At 33.3% G+C, this 25,727-nt stretch overlaps 1 protein-coding gene and 1 long non-coding RNA gene across 4 annotated transcripts in view; one reads left to right on the plus strand and one right to left on the minus strand.

The window, feature by feature from the left end:
- The window catches only part of EPHA6 (EPH receptor A6), a 960,796-nt gene that overhangs the window by 339,027 nt on the left and 596,042 nt on the right, over nt 1–25,727 (minus strand). For all 3 annotated transcript variants that reach the window (XM_032150357.2, XM_032150356.2, XM_058437624.1), the window contains one exon: nt 13,267–13,391. In XM_032150357.2, coding sequence (XP_032006248.1) covers nt 13,267–13,391 — 125 coding nt within the window. The remainder of the gene's footprint in view (nt 1–13,266; nt 13,392–25,727) is intronic.
- Nucleotides 7,141–25,727, plus strand: part of LOC131383262 (uncharacterized) — a 45,524-nt gene continuing 26,937 nt past the window's right edge. The window contains exons 1-2 of the long non-coding RNA XR_009213156.1: nt 7,141–7,155; nt 15,499–15,525. This is a non-coding gene — a long non-coding RNA (uncharacterized LOC131383262). The remainder of the gene's footprint in view (nt 7,156–15,498; nt 15,526–25,727) is intronic.

Raw genomic sequence — 25,727 nt, forward strand, 5'->3', positions numbered from 1 at the left:
GAAGACTTCCATTACTTACAAAGGTCGTTTCACCGTTGTGTAAAACAGGAAGTTTGCTCTCATAGAATCTGGCCTACTTTACCTATCAAAAATTATTAAGGTGTTACGAGTGTCAAAACAACGTAAATTCTTAGAGCTGAATATGAAGCCAAAGGGATAAGTTGTTCTGTTTATCTTTTATAATGGGGGTGTATACCCCCATAAGATTGCTTACTTGAAAAATTAGTTAGGTTTTTTATTTTAGAGACAGAAAAATCCTACTTTGGCTATTTAAATGATATGACTCAATTATTTGGAAATAAAAAAAGATCTGTTGTGTGTATAAACTTAACGTTAATATGGTGAATTTTGGACAGCACAGTCCAGTTTTGCAGGGAAATTCTAAAAAAGGAAATTGTCATATCAATGAACTGTCTAGAGCATTGTTTAAAAACTGTGGGCATTTCAAAATAGGTATATCTCATTTCTTCCCAGATAAATTTCTGTTGAAGTCAAACTAAAGCACCACAGATGCTACCAAGCCACTTGATACGGGGTCAGCCTTCACGATTGACCTCAATGGTTCCCACCTTCTGGTATTCACACCATTACACAGTCTCCTCTCATATTATCCTAGGGTTGGCCTGTGAAACCCATAGAAGCCTTGGTCACACAGCTAATTAGTGTCAAAGCCTGAATTCTAACATAGGTCTGTCAAAATCCACGATGACTAGAGATTTACTTACTTTGAATCTCCAGTAGCTGAGAAGGAGCATAAAAATAAGCGGAAATTGAAGCAAAGAGAAGTTTAAGGGCTTGTCCAAAGTCTACAACTAGTTCGAGACAGAGCTGATAATAGAACTAGGCAGTTCAATTTGATTTAAACCAGTTTATGATTTTAAATTATAGTACGTTTTTGTTCCTATTTAACAGATACTTTACTTCAAAAATATCAATGTGAATCCATTAAAGAGCCACCAAATATTAAATGAGAAAGAAGAAAAATGAAATTGCAACGGTCTATCCACTTTTAGTGTTCCATCAATATTAAACTACATTTTTATTACAGTTTCTTATTAAATTGACAATTGGCTAAAATCTAACCGATAATGATGAAGTAGGTCAGCGTTTCTCAATTGGTTAGCAGCTAATTAGCTTGTCTTAATATGAGTCAGCATCAATGAAATGCACTCAGTAAATATTAGTATTATTTTGGTCTTTTCATAATCCATTTGAAGTATTAAGATTTTGTTCTATACATTCGAGACCAAAAATTAGTTTCAAGGATTAGAGATGTGCAAACATTTTATCATCTAACTCATTTTTTATTCTATTTCTGATTTATTTAACAAAATCAGATCCTGGCCCTACAATAAACATGGGTTTCCTTTCTCCAAGAGGGCACACTTCCTAATGCTGAATCTACTACAAATCTTGGATGTTAGACTTCCCCTCTGGTAGTAAAAATCTGCAAATCAAGTCAAATTAGCAGGAGAACAGAGCCGCTCAGATGTTTCTTAAGGAAAATTCCTGTTAAAAGATTGCATTTTCTTTATAATATTTTGAAAGCTATAGTGCCTAATAAGAACTGTGCTTTAAAATGCACAGTTTAGACACACACACGCACACCTATATACATACACTTTTTACAGAAGCATTTCTTGGAGGAGAGTATCTCTATAAGGAAACCCGACTAAATTTCTGATAGCTACTAAGGTAAGTTGCTACTCTGCCTTACCCTCTGTGGGGTATATGTTTCCTCTACTATGGTTCCTGAAGATAAATGGAGTCAAACAATGCAACTCAGTAAAAAGCTACCTCACCATTTTTAGGAAATTTCTTAATATAAACTTCACAATTTTTCATAGGTTCAAAATCCTTGGAAGAAATAAATGCATCTTTGTTCAAGATATAGATTTTCTTATTAAGATTTTCAGATTGAAGGGAGCAGCAGTAGAGTATCAGAAGTATCAGAAGCAAAAAGTAAATGTATGATTTGGTAAGTATGTTTGTACTTGTAGCCCCAAATAATGATTGTTTAGGGAATAGACACAAATATGGTAGCATTTTTAATTGCATCTGAAATGAACAAATCTTGCATTTGTCTCCAGGGAATATGACTCAGTCAACTCTTTGGTAAGGCCAGTTATCAAGGAAAAACTTGCTAAGGGTTAGATAACATAATCTAGTTGCAGCTCTTATCTTGAAATTTATATTTAAAAACTGGTAAGATTTATCTTTAGGTATTTAGGTATTTAGTCCTTCATCATTTTGGGATAGTAAATTAGGTGCCTGCCTTGTACTTTTGGCTTGTGAAAGAAAATATATTCTCAGGACCCCAAACTCACCGTGCCAAAGGGAAAGTAAAGCTTGGGAACTGAGCCATGCAAAAACTGCTTTCCTTTAGTTCCCAGACAGAGAACTGTAATTTCACAACCTTGTATCATAGCCTCATTTCCATTGCACCCTCTTTTCAAAGGCTTAGTTTATCTTATGTAAAATGTAGATTTACTAACCAAGGCAATGTATAATTGACTTTTTCCTTTACTCTCTGTTTTCACACATAAAATGTAGATTCATTGGGGCTAATCAGAGCCTCACATGAATGTAACCATCTGCCTCACTTCCTACCCTCCTTCCCCTTTTCTCCCTCCTGCTGGCTCTTTCCCCTGTAAATACTTAAGTTCCCAAAACCCCCTTTGGAAAAAACTCATGTCACAGATGCTCCAATGGCTGTATTTTTTTCCCCAGGCACATCCTCAACCTTGGCAAAATAAACCTCTTTCAATTGAGACCTGCTTCACTCACTTTTTGGTTTACAGGCTTTCAAAAGTAGCAACATTATATTTACATTTTTCATTGCTGGAAGAGTAGTTTTTTGAAGGCTGACTGCACTTTGAATTCATGGCGATGCTACGTTTTTTAAAAGTGGTGTCTGTGAGTTTTGTTTCTTTGATTTTCACCAAACTAGAACAGAAATTTAGAGGAATTTTGAATTTATGTCCTTGTTACTCCCCAGAAGGCATTTTCTTAAAAAAAAAAAAAAAAAAGAAAAATACTAATAATCCCAAGCTACACTGATTATTGGTGGGTATTAGCCCAAATGCTTAAAAGGCACATTGTGATCTCTGATAATTTACTATAGCAGATAACATAAAATCTGGACTCCCCAAGTATATCCCACATTGTATTATTTTCTTTCCTCCAAACAGTACAGTTTCTTTAAGAGAAAGTGGACATTTTTTAGAAGTAAATAATCACTTAAAAATAGCTTTATATTTTTTCTCTTTTCTTACAAATGCAAAACTTGATAGTATATGTAGATTTCCAGATTGCTGAGGAAATTGAATTACTGTTTCATCCTTATCTTTTTATGTACTTCTCTGTCATTTTTAATTTCTATATATATATATCATATTTTCACTGAAAACATCAAATGGCTGATTCATTTCTTAGTCTTATTTGATTTTTTCTATCACATTGCATAGCAAAGCATAACAAAATGAAAATAAGCTTCTGCAGTCATGGAAGTTCAGAACTGGAAAACAACTTAAGATTATTCGAACCTCATCGAAAAAGAGATAAAGACATGGAATTCAGGAAAAGTGGTGAGGAAGCAAATTCAGAAGTGTATGACTAGGAATACGGAAGCAACTGAATATGAGGTTAGAATGTGAAACTGAATTCAAAGGTGTAACTTGGAGCTGACTGAAATACGGCAATTTAGCAGAAGTGGGATTAATTATGTAGCCTTACCTAGTTGTACACAAGATCAGGCTGGGACTGAAATCTACCATATGACTCCATACCACCAAAAGAATTCCAGCCCTCTGAGCAGTAGGAAAGAGAGTTTTGTTTTCTTGTAACCAGAACATAAACTTTTGATAGTCATAACCTTTATTTCACTCTATAAAGTTAGATATTGATGGGGTTCAAAACATTCTATCCCCAAATACGGCACCTTGGAATTTGAGCAAACAGCAAAAGTAGAAAGATCACCCTTTGACTTTCTCCTGCCCTCCTCCTCTGAAATCAGGTCAAGAGCCCTTCATTTGAGAGGTGCTGTCCCTATGCCCAGAGGAAAGAATATCTTTATCTATAAAGACACAAATATATAAAAAATAATCTGAACAGTAAGTCTTGTTAAGCGACTCCCCCAAGTTTATTACCATTGGATCATATCCCTTCGCTTAATCATACTTCTGTGCAACTGTCCACTTTTGTTCAAACCTAAGCATAAAAACACATAGGTTTCTCTATTTCTTTGGGTCTTTATATCTGAAGGCTCCTGGCCTATGTAAAACTCACATTGAGTAAATTTTTAGGCTTGTCTCTTCTTAATTGGTTTTTATAAGGACCTCAGTCATGAGCCTAGAGATAGAAAAGAAAGATGTTTCTTTTCCCCTATAGCATATTCAAATTTTAAATGAAGTTTATTCACAGTCCTTAGTTTTACCAACTATTTTTTTCTTTCTTGGATGTGCAAATCTTTAATACACTAAATGCAGCTTCTATAATTTTAAACAAATCCATTCTTCAAACCAAACCAAAGATAGAATAACTTTTATAAAACAGGAGACACTTTAGAGGTATAGTTAGTAGATATTTGTAATTTTCATGTGTTTGCAGACTCTGCAATGTTGCTGTCAATATATTTTTAGTTTCTTCCTATTTGATAAGGGTACACCATACGGATGCTGCTGTGGATGCAGTAATGACCCCAGTCAGAGTCTTGCTACCATGAGAATCTCTGCTCTAGGCATTATGGTCCTCCCTGGGCTTTCTAAGCCAGACAAGCTTCCACAGAGAATGTGATGTTTACTGAACAACATGGAAATTGGATATAAAACCTTTATAATGAGCGTCTGTATCAGTAAATTCCCTTGCTGTCCATTTTCTTTCAGGTAATGCTGTTTTAATTAGTACCGAATGCTCACATCTAATTTCTCTGTGGTGGACACTGCAACAAATAATTATATAAAAAAAAACAAAAACAAAAACAACGACATAAAAACTTTAGTTACCAGTTCAGGAACTTGCTGATTCCACTATAAACACTGAATTGTATCCAAAATTGACTTGGTCCTTTACTGCATTTTGCTTCCCATTAATACTTGTAGTTCTGATGTCATGTAACATCTACAGATCAAAAACATCTACAAATCGTGTAAAATCTACAGAGATGCTAGCCAGTTATAGGGACATAGCATGTAAGTTCACGTCTATGTTGAGAGCATTGTGATTATTTTCCCCTTTATCAACACTCGATTAAATGAGGTGAAGGAAAAGTAGGACTTCTAGAGACTGACAACTCAGAGGAATGCTAGAATCACTTAGGAGTTTTCTAGGAATCCAAAATCTCATGTTACCACCCCTAACACTACTCATTCGCCCAATCAAATATATTACAATCTGTATTTCAGCAAGATCCCCATGTGATCCATATACACTTTCCTCAATCACACTTTTATTAGTTCCTTGTGTAATAACCACATTTAACTTTGTATGATAGTTTACATTAAGGTTTACAAATGTATGAATTAGATGGTCACGGGGGAAGGGACAGGCAGAGAACAAAGATGTGTTTCTGTACCTAAATAATGGATGGAGGTAAGAGTAGCTTTCCTGGAAGTAAAGATAAAATTCTCGGCCGGGCGCGGTGGCTCAGGCTTGTAATCCCAGCACCTTGGGAGGCCGAGGCGGGCGGATCACGAGGTCAGGAGATCGAGACCACGGTGAAACCCCGTCTCTACTAAAAATACAAAAAAAAATAGCCGGGCGTGGTGGCGGGCGCCTGTAGTCCCAGCTACTTGGAGGCTGAGGCAGGAGAATGGCGTGAACCCGGGAGGCAGAGCTTGCAGTGAGCCGAGATTGCGCCACTGCACTCCAGCCTGGGCGACAGAGCAAGACTCCGTCTCAAAAAAAAAAAAAAAAAAAAAAAAAAAGATAAAATTCTCTTCCTCCCTTGGGCAAACACTTAAGTAAAGGAAATACAACAAAAGAAAATGAGAAATGTATATTGAGCAGCATATAAAAAGAAAGGGTTGTTTTTCTTTCTTATGTTGATTATTGCTACAATAATTGCTTCGTGTATTTTTAAACAAAGATGCATGTTACTGATTATCCATCTTTAGAAAAATGACGGATAATTATTAGGTTGTTATCTGTGGAAAAACTATATTGAGAAAGTAGAATAACAGGATTAGGGAGGAAGAAAAAAGACTTATTGTGCAAAGTGTGATATTGAGGAGTATGCGACTTTCAGAAAAGACACCAAGACTTCAACCTTCTTTTAAAAGAGGCTACTTTAAATCATCCCCGATTGATAAAAATATTTCCCATAATGAAAAGCTTTCCACAAATCTCCTTACTTTTTTTTTTTTTTTTTTTTTTTTGAGACGGAGTCTCGCTCTGTCGCCCAGGCTGGAGTGCAGTGGCGCAATCTTGGCTCACTGCAAGCTCCGCCTCCCGGGTTCACGCCATTCTCCTGCCTCAGCCTCTCCGAGTAGCTGGGACTACAGGCGCCCGCCACCACGCCCGGCTAATTTTTTGTATTTTTTAGTAGAGACGGGGTTTCACCGTGGTCTCGATCTCCTGACCTCGTGATCCGCCCGCCTCGGCCTCCCAAAGTGCTGGGATTACAAGCGTGAGCCACCGTGCCCGGCCCTTACTTTTTTTAATAATACACTGTCTTCAGTGTCACAAAATTATTTATTTTTAATTAAAAAGCAAAGATAGTTTTTCTATAATCTGTGAACTAGGTGAAACACTGGCAGGTTATATTAATTCCTCATTTCATATGAATAATTATTGACCATCTGGATATAAGAAATGCTACCTTTTTCATGATGAGTTTTCTTAAAATCTAAAAACTGCTGACTGTGATAAAAATTAACGAGCACTTTGAGAAAAAGACTTTAACAGTCACAGTGTCTTAAAATACTGGATGTGAGAATAATGAACTGTTATGAGGGGATTCATGTTTGCAAAATGAGCTACCAGTTGATAATTAGGGGAGCTGTACAACACCCTGGTGAGACAGGTATGTTTTATTCCTTCCATTTTGCAGATGCAAAATTGACATAAGAGAGTAGTGAAGTGTTTGGCCTCAGGGAACCTAGAAAATCAGCATCAGCAGAAAGCACTGACTTTCGGAGACATCCGCTGTGATGTAAGGTATGATGGCCAGTTTTAACACCCACTTACTGGCTGTGTGATTTTGGTAAAGATACTTAACCTTCTTGTGGCTTAGTTTCTTAATCTGTAAAATGGGAAGAATAATAATATTTTCCTCAAACATTTGTTGTTAGGAGTAAATTAGCTAGTCCTTGCAAAACACTTAAAAGATTACCTGGCATATAATTGGTCAACAATGGGTATATATTAATTACCATCTATGTGCCTCTCTGAGCACTAAGGATAAGAAAGTGAACAAAGTAAATCCTTGCCCTCAAGAGCTTACATTCTTGTCCTTAATAGAATGTTCTCTCAGCTGATGGGCTTATGTGTATAGGTCTTTCTTATGAACAGGTAGAAACAGAAAGTCTTGCTAGCCTTCTTTCTTTCTTTTCTGCCTTTAAAAAAAATTGTTAGAGGTAATTTTACAGTGGCTGCATGATTTCTTAATTTCCTGGGAATGAGTTCTGAACAAAGAGAGAATTTTACTAATTCAGCTAGAATGTTATTGAAAGGAAATAGCTGTGTTAGGCAAGGATTGAGGGTTGAAATCAACTCTTTTCTTCAGGGACTCATAAACTACTGGGGGAAGTCCAGATCCACCAATAAATAACTCTGATTAAGACTAATTTTGGTAAATATAACTGTTGAGTCTGAATGTTTATGTCCTTCCAAAATTCATATGTTGAAATAATCACCTCCAAGGCCATGGTATTAGGAGGTGAGGTCTTTGGGAGGTGATTAGGTGATTGGGGGTGGAGCCCTCATGAATGGGATTACTGCCCTTATAAAAGAGACCCCAGAGAACTCCCGTACCCTTCTGCCATGTGAGGACACAGTGAGAAAACCACTGTCTATGAACCTGAAAAGGACCTCACCCAATGCCAAAGCTTCTGGAGCCTTGGCCTTGAACTTCCCGCTTTCCAAAACTATGGGAAATAAATGTCTATTGTCTATAAGCCACAAAGTTTATTAGTTTTAATCACAGTAGCCCAAACAGACTAAGAGAATAATGAAATAACAAAGAAGCAAGAGAAGGAAGTGTGCCTTGCTTGGGCAGCGAAAAAAAGGAGAGGAAAGAGGGAAAAGTAGGGAGGAGAAGGGAAAAGAGGGCACAGGAAGAAAAACTAAGAATGTGAACACAAAGGGTAAGGACAGAAGGGAACAGAGGTAAGAGAAGGGTGTATGGTTGGAATGTCCTCCCAAAGTGCTAGGATTACAGGCATGAGCCACCATGCCTGGCCTCATTTTGAAATTTAATTGTCATTGTAACAGTATTAATAGGTGGAACCCTTAAGAGATCATTAGGCCACGAAGGCTACACCCTCTTGGGTGGGATTGGTGCTTTATGAAAAGGCAAGTATGGCCCTCCCCTTCCCCTCTCTTTGCTTTTCTCCTCTTCCGTTGGGTGAGGAATAGCATTTCTCCTCTGTGGAGGATATGGCATTCACGGAGCCATCTTGGAAATGAGGAGGGGTCCTCACCAGACACCAAACCTACTGGCACCTTGATCTTCCCAGCCTCTAGAACTGTGAGAAATAAATTTATGTTTCTTATAAATTACCCAGTCTCAGATATTATGTTATAGCATCACAAAACAAACAAAGACAAAGGGTATACTTGCTCTTCGATATGAATAGAAGAGGGTTTGGACTGTTTTGAAGGGGAAAGACTCAGAAGTTGGGAGAAGATGATGTCTTAGTTCCCTCATTATAAGAATGGGCTCTACTGGAGAGCCTATTGGAGAAAAGCAGTATTAGTAAGTAAATAAAAAAAATCAAAAATAATAAAAAGTTTTGTAACTTATCTTGACTTCCCATATTATTTTAAAGTGCCTTTCATAGTCGAGCTGTATTCACCTGAGCTAAAGGAAAATGAAAGACTGAGTATGAAAAAGAAAAGTGACTAAAAATTAGGGAATATAATTAACTGAATAAGGAATATCTAATTATAACCCATAAAGCAACATGTTTTCTTTCTCACATATCACTCTTAATACACAAACACACACACACAAACACACTCAGACACATCACACACACAGAGAGAAAGAGAATAATGCTAGGGTCTTAATTTTTACATATAATTATGATGTTAAGAATACTGCTCTCTATGGTAAGGTATTTTAAAAAGGTGTGTGTGTGTGTGTGTGTGTGTGTGTTTAATTTCAGTAGATTTCAATGAAAAACCATAGTTACCTGAGGGATGGGATAACATTAAGATAATTTATATAAAACAGTACATACACAAACATTAGCATTTGACAATAGCTAGAACTGTAAAAGATTACCTAGATCTAGATCTTTCTAGGTCCTCATTTTACAAATGAGAAAACAGAAGTAAAAAAGTTAAGATCTGAGCCAAACTCAAATATTTGAATACTCAGACCAGTGCTTTTTTTCTAATATATCACACTCTCTGAGCAACAGTGAGTGTTGATAACAGTGTTATCAGTGATAACAATAGTATGTTGTTTAACCTCAGGTATTTGTAGACACTTCACATTCCAAGCAGGTTAACTTCTTTCCTGATTTGCAGAAAAATGCATTTGAAATAATAACTTAAAACAGCATTAATTCCTCAAACACTTGTGTAAATATGGATATTTTGTGGATCAATTATGTGTATAGCAATACAAAATAACTGATTGAAATGAAATGCAATTTTTTAACAACATGGCACCAATATTAAAGACTGAAGAGTATATAAATAGTACAATGAGCCAAGCATTAATTCTCCAATAGTTCTTCAAGAATTTAGCTACCTTTGTTGATAGTGCTCCAGCAAATCAACTTGGATCACTTTTACCTGTCCCTGTTTCCATTTGCCAGCTTCTACATGTTTTGCATTTAAGAGTTTGTACCTGTAGCCTTCTTTAGAACCTAAACTTGGTCTACTGGAGCCACTGCAGAGAACCAGAAGTGCCTACGAATCTTTTTTGCACACCATATATGTACTTACACCAGAGGCTGTAGCCAATAACTGACTAAAGCCAAAGTAGAGAAGCCCAGATTCTTTGTTTTCATAAGATGAACTCTGAGATATAATTTAGAATCCAGAGCTTCCTTCATTGTCATTGAGTTTGATTGACACCTTCCTTCGGAGTATTGCTAGCCCCATTCTTTTGTCAGTTCCCCTGGGAGTTTGCTTAATCATTTGCATACAAATACTTGTCTCTGGATCTGCTTTTGGGAAGACAACTACTGAAGACACAGACTAAAGCTATTTAGGATCCATCCATTCATCCATATTTATCTATACTAGCTACCTCCCTCTGTTTTCCCTGCCTCTGTCCAAATACCTCATTCCCTCACTCTCTCAAATAGGCAAAACTTGAAACAGACTAGCGTGCATCTTATTCCATTCTATATTCCTCTATACCTACATCATAATAAGCAAATATAAACATCTGAGAGAATATTTGTGTCCCAAAAATGAAATTATATGTTTATATATATATTTCTTTTTATCTTGCTTTTCTTACTCAACAATATTTATATTATTAATAAAGAAAGAAATTAGCACTTTAAACTGAATTCCATTGTAATTTTCCATAGTTATAAGTTATAAATCTTTGCTTGGAATGAGAAACCATGTCATAGATACAGATGTGTAAAATGTACAGTTAGAATCTGAAGTCAAAGTAGGTAAAAATTTCAATGCTATCATTTTATGTTCTCTCAAAGATTTTAGCATTCTAACATTTTCAATTGGTTGCTTATATATTGTCTATGTGTAAAAGAATAATTATTTTATTTAGTTTGTACATAATTCCCATGCTATCATTTTCTGATTCTATGTTGTATTATTTGCTAAATATTTCCTTAATGCTTGCTTAAGTGATTTTTATACTAACTTAGAGTTATTCATCTTTAGGTCTATTTATACCTAATTTTTACAACCTGCAAAAAATGTTAATATCTTTATTTCCATTTCGTAAATGTGAAATCTGAGGCATAGGGGGATTAATTGACTTTTTCCTGGCCATAAGCATAATGAGAGGCAGAATCAGAACACGAATTAGAGATCCTTGACTTCCAACTCCATGTTTAATCCATTAGTAGTGGGTTATTTCTATTTTCTTACGAAATAAACTCCTTCATAACATTACCTATTCCATCACTAAAATAAAACCTATGTAACAAAGCCAAATATTGTACATATAAGAACGAACATAAATATTATGTTAATTACTATCTTTTAGAATCATATTGATTTATAAAATTTTGATTGGATGAATGTGGTTGTCTTTCTATTACATCTGTATGATTTGTCCTAACTTAGAAATATTGCAAGTCATTTTCATCCTCAAACATATCAGGTATAAATGACTATAAAATTAGACAGTGATTTTCTATGTGTAAAATATAACCCTTATAAAACACAGAGAAATATTTTGATTCTGAAGAGTTGCTTGTATATATATGCACATTGCTTGTTAAATAGAAATTTTGAGTGTGTGAAAATATATTTAAACCAGTCAACAGAAAACATATGTTTTCTTGTGATAGTGTGCTATAGGCCATAACATTTGAAAGGCTAGCCCAGCAGATTTCTGAGCACATATTGGCCAGGATAATTTGCAGAATCTGTATTCCAGTTTAAACTCAGTAAATTTGTCCTTTCCTAGGCTATGGATTTATCTATGTCACTTAAAGATAATGACAGTTTTTATTGACTACATAATGCTGAAATTATTAGAGCAACAAAAAATGGATACAGCCATGCTGCTAAGGTACCTCTTCTATTATCAAACCTAGATTAACTCTGAAGCAGTAGAATAGAGGAAGGTATGTGTTATGGTTTGAATGTCCCCGCCAAGCTTAGGTTTTAATTTGATTGCCATTATAACAGAATCAACGGATGGAACCTTTAAGAGGTGATTAGGCCATGAAGGCTATGGCTTCATCTGCGGGCTTGGTGTCACCATGGGAGTGGGTTTCATACTGCAGAAGTAAGCTCCTAATAAAAGGATGAGTTTGGCTTTCTTTTGCTTCTCTCTCACCCTGGCCTTGCCCTCCCACAGTGGGATCAATAACCAAGAAGTTCCTTTCCAGATGCTGGGTCCTCGATCTCGGACTTCTTCGTCTCCAGAACCATAAGCCAATAAATGTCTGTTTATTATAAATTACTCCATCTGTGGTATTCTGTTATAGCAGCACAAAACAAACTAAGAAAGTAGAGTTCTATTTCTCCTCTTGCCCTCTATTTCTTCACAGGAAGACTAAGTTCATTTATGATTTCCTTTGCTTCTAGTAAGGGACAGAAATGCAAGATGTTCCTTCTCATTGTGATATACTACTGGATATTACATATAATTTTTACATTAAAATTTTTATTTAACATTCCCTTTGCATATTTCTAGAAGTAGTATTAAAACAAGACATTTCAGAATTGACTATGTGGTCTGCTATAATATTGATGCCAAGAATACCATAATGGTGAGGAATGAGAGAAAAATGCATAAAGAACATAAATATAATAAAGCGAATAAAGTATATAATGGGGAAATATACTAATGTATGACAAAAATAGAAATAAGGGTTCCATTATTATAAATAAGGATTTGTCAACTGAATTTATCTTGCTAGCTTATAAAATAAAATAGCTAACCTGAATGTAAAGAAAGTGTTTCATTTATATGCTATTTCCATTTATCCCTTAAATAATACTTTCCGAATTATAGCTGACTGTAACTCTAAACTCACTGGCAAAGCATACGTGCTACAAAAACCCACTTCAGGTTATAGTAACTCAATATTAAAATTTCTTCCCAACTGAATTTTAGAAACAATCTTATAGCAACCAAACTATAAATTGAATAAATTGAAGAAGTTACTACTTCTTACAATATTATAAAACTCTCTAGAGTAGGTCATGACAGAAATGAACATCTTACATCTTCTACTTTAATCTGACACAGAACAAGATAAATTAATTAATAACTTACAAGCAGAATAGCAAGTTAGAGAGGATTCAAAGAAACAGTATGAGGTTAGGCCAAAGAAGAACAGGGTTTAAAATAAAATAATATAGTATAACGACATGCTCAATATATAAATATATATGCATATATATGTAGTTTTATAGGAAGCTCCAAATAAGACCTACTTTCTCATAGTACTTGATCTCGTAGTCCAGAATGGCTCCATTGGAAAAAGCAGGTGCTTGCCATGATAGGGCAATGCTATTTTGGGATGCCCAGTCCTTCCTTACCACACCTATCAGGGAAGGTGCTGAAAGGAAAGAAAATAACTAAGAATTAATTGGCAGGAATCATTTTCCATTATCCTTTCTTTAATATTTTCTCTTCCAAGGAAAATAAAATTCTTGTTGAAGAGGACACCATTTATTGAAGGCAGATTAATAAGATAGCCTTAGGATATGCTCTATTCAATCCAAATAAGGCATTAAATATATTTAGGAACACTCTTAGGGAACATAGGAAAAACTCAAATATTCCAAGAGTAAGGGCCAGAACTCATCATCTTTGGTATTATTGGGGAGGATATTTTTCTTTAAAATGGTTTTGGTCTTGAGCTATAACATGAAATACAATACACTTGGCTCGTATGTTTTATCAAATATTAATCTACTGTAGGAAAAACAAACTCTGCAATTACAAGATCATTTATAGGCTTCTCCCTTTCCTCTAGACATTTTAAGGCTTCATAAAAGTTTATATTATAAGCTTTATAATTGCAATAAGTGATTGTTTATGAATGTGAGGATTATTTCTTTTGCATAGTTTCTGTGACATAGAATAAAATTAAAATATTTAACTTTAGAAGTTATTTTCAGAATAATGTCTATTTTATTTTTCGATATATTATAATTCTGAATTAAAAAATCTGTTAAGCTTCTAATATATAACTAAAATATATATCTCTCATATTCTTTGCACCTTTTAGAAAATAATTTTTAAGTATTCTAATTTCTAAAAAAACAGCAGTGTTTGACATAGAAGTCAACACTCATTAAGAAAAAATAAAATCCAAATTAAAACACACTGATATGCCATTTCTCACATAACAGATTGGCAACAAAAAAAAATACAAAAATTTGGTAAGACACTCTGTTGGCTAGCACGTTACCACATTGTTGGTGGTAAAGCAAAATGATACAACTCTTATGGAGGGAACCTTAAAGATTTAAGGCAAAAATTATATATTTATTTACACTTCGGCTTTTTGGAATCTCTCTCAGAGATACACTGCACAACACAAAGTGACATATTTACAATACCATTCCTGGAGATTTATTTCTAAAGATTGTAACAATCGAAATGCCCATCAATAAGGGAGTGGTTGAAAAACTATGCTACATCCACTAGAGAATTATGAAGTTGTAAAAAGGTATTATGGCTATCTATAAACACTAGAATAGAGTTACTTCAGAATATATCTTTAACTGAAGAAAGTAAAGTGAAGAAAAATGTATAAAAACGATGTAAGGATAAACCTAAGAATAGCAAATAATTATAATGGTTGCCCTTAGGGGGCGAAAGGCAATAGGATAAACACTACAAGGTTAGAAACTGGTCATCTGTGAATATATTTTGCCTTGCAAATTTACTTTGTAATGTAAATTATTACAAATGATTAAAAATAACTTTAAAAGGCCAGGCGCGGTGGTTCATGCCTGTAATCCCAGCACTTTGGGAGGCCGAGGCGGGCGGATCACGAGGTCAGGAGATCTAGACCATCCTGGCTAACACGGTGAAACCTCGTCTCTACTAAAAATACAAAAAATTAGCCAGGCATGGTGGCGGGCGCCTGTAATCCCAGCTACTCGGGAGGCTGAGACAGGAGAATGGCGAGAAACCGGGAGGCGGAGTTTGCAGTGAGCGGAGAGAGTGCCACTGCACTCCAGCCTGGGTGACAGAGCAAGACTCCGTCTCCCAAATAAATAAACAAATAACTTTAAGAACAATTTTGAAAAATTAACAGAATCATAAAATGACGAATACTGTATTGAATTGGAAACATAGCCTCCGAGAGGGAACTGTTAAACATAGGTTTAAACACAGTGATTTAACAAAAATATCAATGGGATGTGCTTTAAGAATTAAATAAGAAAAACTTTTTTCTTATTTAAAAATTATTAAACTGTTTTAATAATGATATTGTTGATGTTAGTATTGGTATTGTAATTTTGAAGCTGTTTTATATATATATATATTTTATAAAGTTATAAAGCAAATGAGTAACTATGTTCTATTAAGAACTAGATTTTTTCCTCCTGAGAAAAAATATAAAAGATGTTAGATACATTAAGGTAAATAAAAACTCCAAGTTAGAAGTTACATTATAAACTCATTATATCTTTCCAATTCATTTTCAGAAATCTACTTAAATGCACCAATCACAGGTGAGAATTAGATACGAAAAATTGATTCTGTCATATTTCAACTTCTAAGAAAGACTTAAGTATTAAAAGTTTGGCATTTTATTTCTGAAGGTTGCTTTTGTGTTCTAAGGACAAAGTATTTTCTTAAATTTGTGAGAATGACAAGTTTGGTTTTTCTAAGGAAATAAGGTCTTTAGAAACTACATTTAAAACTCTTTCTGGCTGTTCAATGGGAACATTATTTTTGGTCTAGAATATATTCTTAAAACAAGAGATAATTACAGAAGTCACTAGGAAATAAAAGTTTGTCATATGAGCTAAAACAGAAATGAATAATGTCGCATATAAGAAAAAGCTCTCGGATAATTCACTATTTAAAATAAGTCCTAACTATAGACTGTAGAGACACAACAAGACTGCTTAAAAAAACAAGACCTAACTATGTACTGTTTAGCAGAAACTCATTTCACTGTAAAGACACAAATAGACTGAAAGTGAAGGAATGGAAAAAGACATTCCATGCAAATGCAAGCCAAAAATAAGCAAGAATAGCTATACTTGTATCAGGTAAAATAGAGTTTATTTCAGAAACTTTAAAGAGACATTTATATAATGATAAAAGAATCAAGTTAGCAAGAAGATGTAACAATTGTAAATATATATGCACTCAACACTGCAGCAACCAGATATATAAAGCAAATATTAGATCTAAAGAGAAAGATAGACCCCAATACAATAGCAGTTGGGGACTTCAACACCCTACTGTCAGCATTAGACAGCTTATCGAGACAGAAAATCAAAAAAGTAATATTGGATTTAAATAGCACTGTAGACCAAACGGACCTAACTAATAGTTACAAAACATTTCATCCAACAGCTGCAGAATACACATTCTTCTCATACACATGGAACATTCTCCAGAATAGACCACGTTAGGCCACAAAACAAGTCTCAACAAGTTTATAAAAATTGAAATAATATCAAGTGTCTTTTCTGATCACAATAGAATAAAATTAGAAATCAATAAGATGAACCTCAAAAAAGACACAAACATGTGGAAATTAAACAAAATGCTTCTAAGTTACCAAATAAGCAAATCAGGAAAGAAATTACACATTTTCTTGAAGCAAATGAAAATAGAAACAAAACATACCCAAACCTAAGAGATATAGAAAAGGCAGTACTAAGAGTGATGTTTATAGCAATAAGTTCCTATATTTAAAAAGTAGAAATATTACAAATAAAAAATCTAATGATGCATCTAAAGGAACTAGAAAAGCAAGAACAAATCAAGCCCAAAACTAGTAGAAGAAAAGAAATAATAAGGATCAGAACAGAAATAAACAAAATGGAGATGAAATAATACAAAACATCAATGAAATTAATATTTTGAAAAGAGGAACAAAACTGACAAACCTTTAACTAGACTAAGAAAAAGAGAAAGAACACCCAAATAAATAAAACCAGAAACAAAAAAGAAGACATTATAACTGATACCACAAGAATACAAAGGATCATTAGAGACTGTTATAAACCACAAAATGCTAACAAATTCGAAAACCTAGGGGAAATGAATAGATTCTTCAACACATACAAACTACCAAGGTTGTACAGTGGAGAAATAGAAAATCTGAACAGACCAATAATGAGTAACATGATAGAACCAGTAATAAAAAGTCTCCCAACAGAGAAAAGACCAGGAACAATGGCTTCATTGGTGAATTGTACCACCCTTTTAAAGAAGAACTAATACCAATTTTTAAGTATCACATCAACAGAATGAAGGACAAACATATAATTATCTCAACAGATGCAAAAAAAAGCATTTGATAAAAATCAACATCTCTTCATTATATAGACTTTCTACAAATTAGGTATAGAAGGAATGTACCTCAACACAATAAAGGCCATATATGATAAACACACAGCCAACATCATAGGAAAAGTTGGAAGATTTTCCTTTAAGAACTGAAATAATACCAAGACGTTTACTTTTACCACTCTTTTATTTATTATAGAACTGGAATTCCTAGCCAGAACAATTAAGCAAGAGAAAGAAAGAGAAGGTATCCAAATTAGAAAGGAGGAAGTAAAATTCTCCCTAATTGCAGGTCTCATGATCTTATATACAGAAAAACCTACAGACTCTACCAAAAAACTCTTAGAATTAATAAACAAATTCAGAAAAGTTGCAGGATAGAAAATCGACGTACATAAATCAGTAGCATTTCTATACAACAGTCATAAATGTGCTGAAAAAATCAACAAGGCAATCCCATTTAAAACAGCTGCAACAATAAATAAATACCATATCTAGGAATACATTTAACCAAAGAGATGAAAAATCTCTATAATAAAAACTATAAAACAGTGATGAGAAACTTTAAGAGGAAACAAATAAATGTAAAGACATGCTATGCTCATGGATTCAAATTAGTATTGTTAAATCACCATACCACCCAAAGCAATCTAGATTCCATACCACCCCTATCAAAATAAGAATTACATTCTTTACAGAAATAGAAAAAACAAATCGCTGAAGCAGTTTTGAGGAAAAAACAAAACAAAACAAAATCTGGAGGCATCACACTGCCTGACTTCAAAATATATTACAAAGATATAGTAACCAAAGCATCATGGTTCTGTCATAGAAACACATTTCAATATCAATGTGACAGAATAGAGAACACAGAAATAAACCTATGTATTTGCAGCCAGCTGATTTTTGGCAAAGATGCCAAAAACATACATTCCTTTCCTCAATATATGTTTTTGGCATCTTTTCAATAAATGGTGCTGGGAAAACTGTACATCCACATGCAGAAAATGAAACTAGATACCTATCTCTCACCGCATACAAAAATCAACATAAATGGATTAAAGACTTAAATGTAAGACTCAAAAATATAAAACTATTTAAAGAAAACACTAGGGAAATGCCTCAGGACATTAGTCCAGGCAATCATTTTATGAATAGGTCTCAAAAGCATAGGTAACAAAAACAAAAGCAAAAATAGACAAATGAGATTATATCAAACTAAAAGCTTCTGAACAGCAAAGAAAACAATCAACAGAGTCAACAAACACCTGAAAAACAAGAGAAGCTATTTGCAAACTACTATTCCTTCAACAATGGATTAATATTAAGGACTATACAAGGAACTCAAACCACTCAACAACAACAAAAAACAAATAATCCTATTTAACAATGGGCAAAGGATCTAAATAGACATTTCTGAAAAGAAGACATACAAATGACTAACAGATATGTAAAAAATGCTCATCATCACTAATCATCGGGAAAATGTAAATCAAAATTACAATAAACTATCATCTCACTCCATTTGGATAGCTATTATCAAAAAGAAAATATCCTTACCAGTGCTGGTAAGGATACAGAGAAAATGGAACTCATCCACTGCTAGTGGGAATGTAAATTAGTGCAGTCATTATGAAAAATAATTTGGAGGCTTTTCAAAGACTAAAAATAGAACTACCATATGATCCAGATATCCTACTACTGGGTATATATCGAGAGGAAATGAAATTAGTATGTGGGAAATATCCCCCCAACTCTAAGCCCCCCACATCATGTTTATTGCAGTAGTATTCACCATAGCCAAGACATGGAAGCAATCAAAGTATCCATCAACAGATGAATAAATAGTGAAAATATGTAACACACACAGTGGAATACTATTCCACTGTTAAAAAGAATGAATTTCTGTCATTTATGGCAACATGGATGAGCCTGGAGGCCATTATGTTAAATGAAATATGTAAGTCACAGAAAGATAAGTATTGCATGTTCTCACTCAACTGTGAAGGCTAAAATATTTGATCTTATTGTACAACATAGAATAATGGTGACTAGAGACTGGGAAGGGGAGGGAAGTGGGTAAAGAAAAGTTAGCTAGCTAAACAATACCAAATGACAGCTAGGTAAGAGAAATAACTTCTAGTGTTCTACAGCACTGTAGGTGACTATAGCTAATAAGCTATTGAATATTTTTAAATAGCTAGAAGACAGGATTTTGAATGTTTCCAACAAAAAAATAAATGTTTGAGGGGATGTATATGTTAATTACCTTGATTTCATCATTACACAGTGTATTCATGTATCAAAATATCACACTGTACCCTATAAATATATACTATTTTTATGCATCAATTAAAAATAAAAAAAGAATTCATGAGGCAAAAATATTATACTTTTATGTTGACAAGGAATAAAATGAGTGGAAAAATAGTATGTATTTAGTAAATTCATTCTCACTATTACATTAAACAGAGAGACTACTCTTGGGTAACCAAAGAACACAATTTGGTGATTCAAAAGAAAACATAAGTTTTTGAGATATGTTCTTTATGCAGCAACCATATGTACTATTTTTGGCATAACAAATGAAGAATATTTAAATGAAAATATGATTACATAAAGTTGTATCCAATTCAACTTTGGTAATTAAATCTCAATTCATTAAAAAAAGAACAGAAAAAGTGCTCAGATAATTTACCATTTAAATTAAGACACATTCATTCTTAATAAACCACCATTAATAAATTTGTCCCTGTTGGAAGCTGCATTAATGTTCTTGAATTATAATGCAATAATATATTAAATCATGCTTGATGGATAAATTATAACTTTAAAGAGAAATCATACAAATTAGAGGTTGATTTAAACATATCAATTCATTACAATTTTTGAAAATGTCATTTTCATATATACAATCTTATGGCTAATATTCAGTTTAATGTACAATGTCTAAAGCAATTATTACCAGTGTTTTACATTTTGCTTCATAATGATTTAGCACTCAAGGTCAGCACCATAATCCTTGCAAAACTTAAAAGAAATTCAATTATAGCCACAGCCTAAAAGAATGACTACTGAGAAAAATATAGGTACTATTTTTCTATTTCCAATTCTCTAGGGGGCAATTAATAGTACATCTACATCACCTAAATTTTACGAGTTCCATCCTATACTTTTATAAAACAGTAACAAATAAAAATGGATTTCATGGTCCAAATGTCCTAAACCCTAAAATCTCTTTGCTTTTGCACATTCCTTTCATAGGTTAATAGACATATTTTACATAGTTATAAAATGTACATAATTTTACATAATTCCATTTATTTTTAACAATGCATACTAAATCCAATTCCATATTTTGAAATAGTATCTGTAATTATTATTTTAATTGCTAAAATACTCCATTCTGTATACTTAATGAAATCATTAAGTATACAGAATGGAGTATTTATCTAATGTTGAAATTTCCAGTACTTTCCTATTAGAGTTTTCACAGTTCATGCACAAAGTTTTGATTTTGTTAAATTTTTATTAAGAAAACTGCTTCATATAACTTGGATATTCTGAGACATACTTGTAAGAACTGAATCAATATATATTAAGCACACACTTTAAATGGTTAATGAATTAAAGGAGAGGATGAGAGAAACAATTTACAGGTCAATATACACCCCCAAATGCTGGATTTTCTGTTTTCACAGAGGCCAACAATATATAGAATTTTATTTTAAAATAAGGCTTCCATATATGAAAGCTCAGGTGTTAGTTTTGAATATATTTAATGATTTTTTTCTTAATAATCCAGGATTATATGACATTTGAGTCTGACATATGGTGGTAACACTCTTGAAGTAATGAATAAAAAGCAGAAAATATAGCATATACATTTATTTTCCATATGAGAAAAACTGATTTTAGGACACAGAAGAGCAACTATTGATTTTTATCTCTGATGCTAAAAAGTCAGGGAAAAGAAAGCAGGAAAATAAAATCTAGAGTTTGTCAGATCAGAGGCTGACGGAATAACTTGAAGGCTCAAGCAGTATTCCCTGAGTAAGAATTATGTATTCGGTATAGTTTTCAGCAGAATTTTATTTCTGATATACATCCTTATTTAAGTCTTCAAAATCTTAGCTTTGATCTTCAAGAAAAAGATTGTTGAATAGATAGCTGAAATGGTTTAAAATATAAACCTTTCTGATGACTACGTTTCCAATAGTTTCCCAAACACTATGTAACAAAAATTTGAAGAAAAAAAATGTATAGGGGAATTAGTTAACAAAAGAGGCCTCGTTTACAATTAGATGAGTATTATTTTCTTATGCTTATGTGGAGATACCTGAAGAAATCCTAAATTAGTCTACTTAACTATTTTGCTCTCAAGACAATATTTTTATTAAATATTTATTTTATATCATGTATATTTGTCTTATTTCAATCTCATAAATCAATGGAATGGAGACTGTCTTTATTTTAAAGCTAAGAATGCTAAATCTCACAGGAGTTGAGCAATTGTTTAATAAAGAGATGTGAAGGTAAATTTTAATATTAAATCATAGTGCCAAGAAAGAATTGAAAAATTACATTTTTTACTACATTTTCTCCTAAAATGAATTCCAGTTTAGTGTAATAAGTTCAAAATTAAAATCTATGCTCAAAACTAAAGGCAAGAAATAAAATAATGTCACAAATATCCTTGTTGCCTTTGAAAATGTTATTTTTTAATATTCCCAATACTATTATTCAAATTCACGCTATGGATAAATACAAATATGCATTATTTTGAAAATTCAATACTTATGGGTTATAAAGTTATGTTTCTAAAACTGTATTAAATAATGCTAATTCTCAGTCATCTATAAGCATACTAGATATATTAAGGTTTACCTACCAGGGTGTGTGCATGTGTGCGTATGTGAGAAAGTGAGATACAGAGTGAGAGCACACTCATATACACATGCTTGTGACAATGAAAGTCTTAATAGTGAATGCTACACAATAGAATCTTAGTATGAAGATCGACCTTATAAGCCATTTAATATATTTTTTCCAGCAATCCAGAAAATCCCTTGACACTTCTTTGATAGCTTCTTATCCATTTTTTGCTTCAGCATTAATGAGTACCTTACTCCACAAGGCTATCCATTCCTTTTTGTAAACCTCTAGTTGTTTAAAAAGCTTTCATATGGAATCACTGTCTTCCTGTAACTTCCAACTGTGTCCTAGGTTCTAATTTTTAGCATAAACAGAATTAACTCTTCCACCTTCCCTCATCTATCATCCTCTTTTCTTTTCTCTCCTTTTTTCTCTTCTTTCTAAGATGCCTCTGCCTTCCTTCTTTACTCTTTTCTTTCTTCATTTACTTTTTTAAATGCTTTTTACTGCCTTTTTTCTTTACATTTTTCTTTTGTTTTTTTCCTTGTGCCTCTTTTAGGACAGGAATATGTGTGTGTAGGTAGGTGTGTTTTAAGGGAAATATAATAAAAAACTCAATGAAATGTCAATGAAGAATAATACTAAAATAAAATAAATAATACAAACCAGAAAGTACAAATCAGAACAAAATTTTAAGACTATATAATTTTTTCCTTTCTCTTTACTAATGAACTAATGGGTATAATTGCAAAGCAAAAGCACACAACAGTGTTGCTTTCGTGTATGCTCAGGAAGGAGACAGTATAATCAAACACCATAATTTTACCTGTGAAATTCTGTAGATGTGATACATGTTTATCATGTTAATTGACATTTTTTGAAACCTGAGAACATGCTTCAAAATACTTCTGACCTATATTTTGTTTTGGAAATGTTTCTTAAATGTTCTGTGCTTTAGATATCACAATAGTTCCTAAGAATATCGGTCTCCTGTGCTTTCGTTTTTATATGTTTTTTTCTTGTAATCAGAGTTTAATGGTAATATATATTGTTACCTATTTCCTGCATATGGTTGAAACCTAGTTATGAGTTTGAAATATACACGTGAGACTTATATGCAGCAAGTTAGTACTTTATGTTCTTGTTTTCTTTCTGAATTTCAAAATAACATTGTAGTATGTTAAACCAATATGACAGCTGTACTGTAATAAAATGAGTAACAGCCCTGAAATATCACATCTTAATTCCCAGAATCTGTGAATGTTCTTTTATGGCAGAGGCTTTGCGGTTTTCATTAAGAATTCAGAGGTGGGGAATTAGCCTGGATTATCTGGTGTGCCCAAAGTAAGCACAAATGACCTTATGTAAGAAAGGTATATGGTACTTTTATTTTTAATTTTTTGAAAAATCTCCATACAGCTTTCCATAATGGCTGTACTAATTTACATTCCCAGCAAGTGTATAAGAGTTCCCCCTTTTCTATATCCTTGCAATCGTTTGTCACTTTTTGTCTTTTTCATCATAGCCATTCTAACTTGGGTGAGGTAGTATCTCATTGCGGTTTAGATTTGCATTTACCTGGTGATTAATGATGTTTAATATTTTTTCATATACAGGTTGGCTATTTGTATGTCTTCTCTTCAGAAATATCTATTCAGATATTTTGCCCATTTAACAACTGGATTATTTGGGTCATTATTATTACAGTGTTGAGTTGAGCTCCTTATATATTCTGTATATTAATCCCTTTCACATTCATAGTTTACAAACAGTTTCTCCCTTACTGCAGGTGTTTTCTACATTCTGTTGATTAAATAATCAACCTTTGCTGTGCAGAGCTTTTTAGTTTGACCTAATCCCAATTGTTTTGTTTTTGTTGCCTGGGATTTTGCAGTGTTATGCAAAAATTCCTTTCCTAGACCAATGTCTTGAAGTGTTTTCTCTATGTTCTCGTCTAGTAGTTTCATAGTTTCACATTTTACATTCTTTAATCCATTTTAAGTTGACTTTATTAAGTGGTGAGAGACAGGGATCTAGTTTCATTCTTCTGCATGTGGATATTTTGTTTTCCCAGCAATGTCATATATTGAAGAGACTGACCTTTCTCCAGTTTTCGTTCTTGGTATCTTTTTTGAAAAGCAGTTGGCTGCAAATAGACGGAGATATTTCCAACAATTCCAGTACTGGGTAAATAGCCAAAGGAAATGAAATTCATATGTTACAAATTTATGTACACCCATGTTCATTGCAATACTATTCACAATTGCCAAGAGACTGAATCAACCTGACTGTCCATCAATAAATGAATAGATAAAAAATATGGTCTATATACACAATGATACACTACTCACCCATAAAAATAACAAAATCCTGTCATTTTTGACAACGTGCATGAACCTAGATATTATGTTAAGTGATATAAACCCAGCAAAGGACAAATGCCACAAGATCTCATTCATATGTGTAATCTAAAAAAGTTGATCTCTTAGAAGTAGAGTAGAACAATGATTACCAGAGTCTGGAGAGGGTAGTGGGGAGCAAAATGGGGAGAGGTTGGTCAATGAGTATAAAATTACTTGTTCACTCTTCCTACTTCCTCCTGCCATGCCAGTGAGATGCTGGTAGCTTGACAAGACATTAGTGGAAGAATTGTGAAAACGTTTGCACAGAAAACTCTCACTATCTCTCTGCCAGAGTGAAAATTCTCTGTATTAATGATGAGTCGAAATGCCACAGCACTGTCAGCACTTAATTACAGAGGTGAGACCAGACAAGATATCTTTAAAGTTGTCAGGATAATCTGTGTCTTTTTAATTTCTCTTTGATAAGTCTTATGACTGTGATTTAACATGCTCACTGTTGAGCTTGTCTTTAGCTGCTGTTTTCAGTAATTTACACCGTACACATCTACTCACTATTATTTAGTTCCAGAGGCATTTGAAAAACTGTTTATATAACAGATTCTATAAAATTCAGTTTCTTTGAAATATGAGAGAAAAAAGTATCCTCAAATTGGACCACTCTGAGATTCTTCTGACCTTATTATTACTTGTCGTGTTTCAGTAAAAAGAATATATGTTGTACCAGTACTTTCTAGGAATTTAACATAGGCTATTCTCCCAAATCTCAGAAAGTTGGCCTGGCCATAAAGAAAAATCAATCATTTGGCCTACCTCATGTGAACATTAAACAAATTCCTCATTTATAACATCTGTTTATATTAAAATCAAGAACACTGGTTTCTAGTAATTCTTCCAGGCAAAAGTATTATTATTTGATCTGTACAATTATACAAATTACATATGATAATTTTAAAATAGGTTTTAAATGTAGAAATATCCTAGGTATATTTGAATATGGTTTGTAACTTCTGGACCTCAGCTGATTTCTGATTTCTTCAACAAAAAGTTTGCATCATGTTCCAGGTACAGAAAAAAAAAGAGCTAATTGAAAAGCTATTTTAAAGGTAAAAATTAAAATAATATGACAAGTCATTAATAACTAGATGACTGAAATCATTTTAACTAAT

The sequence above is a fragment of the Hylobates moloch genome, unplaced genomic scaffold (genome assembly GCF_009828535.3).
Source record: "Hylobates moloch isolate HMO894 unplaced genomic scaffold, HMol_V3 SCAFFOLD_4, whole genome shotgun sequence".
NCBI classification, from domain to species: Eukaryota; Metazoa; Chordata; class Mammalia; order Primates; family Hylobatidae; genus Hylobates; species Hylobates moloch.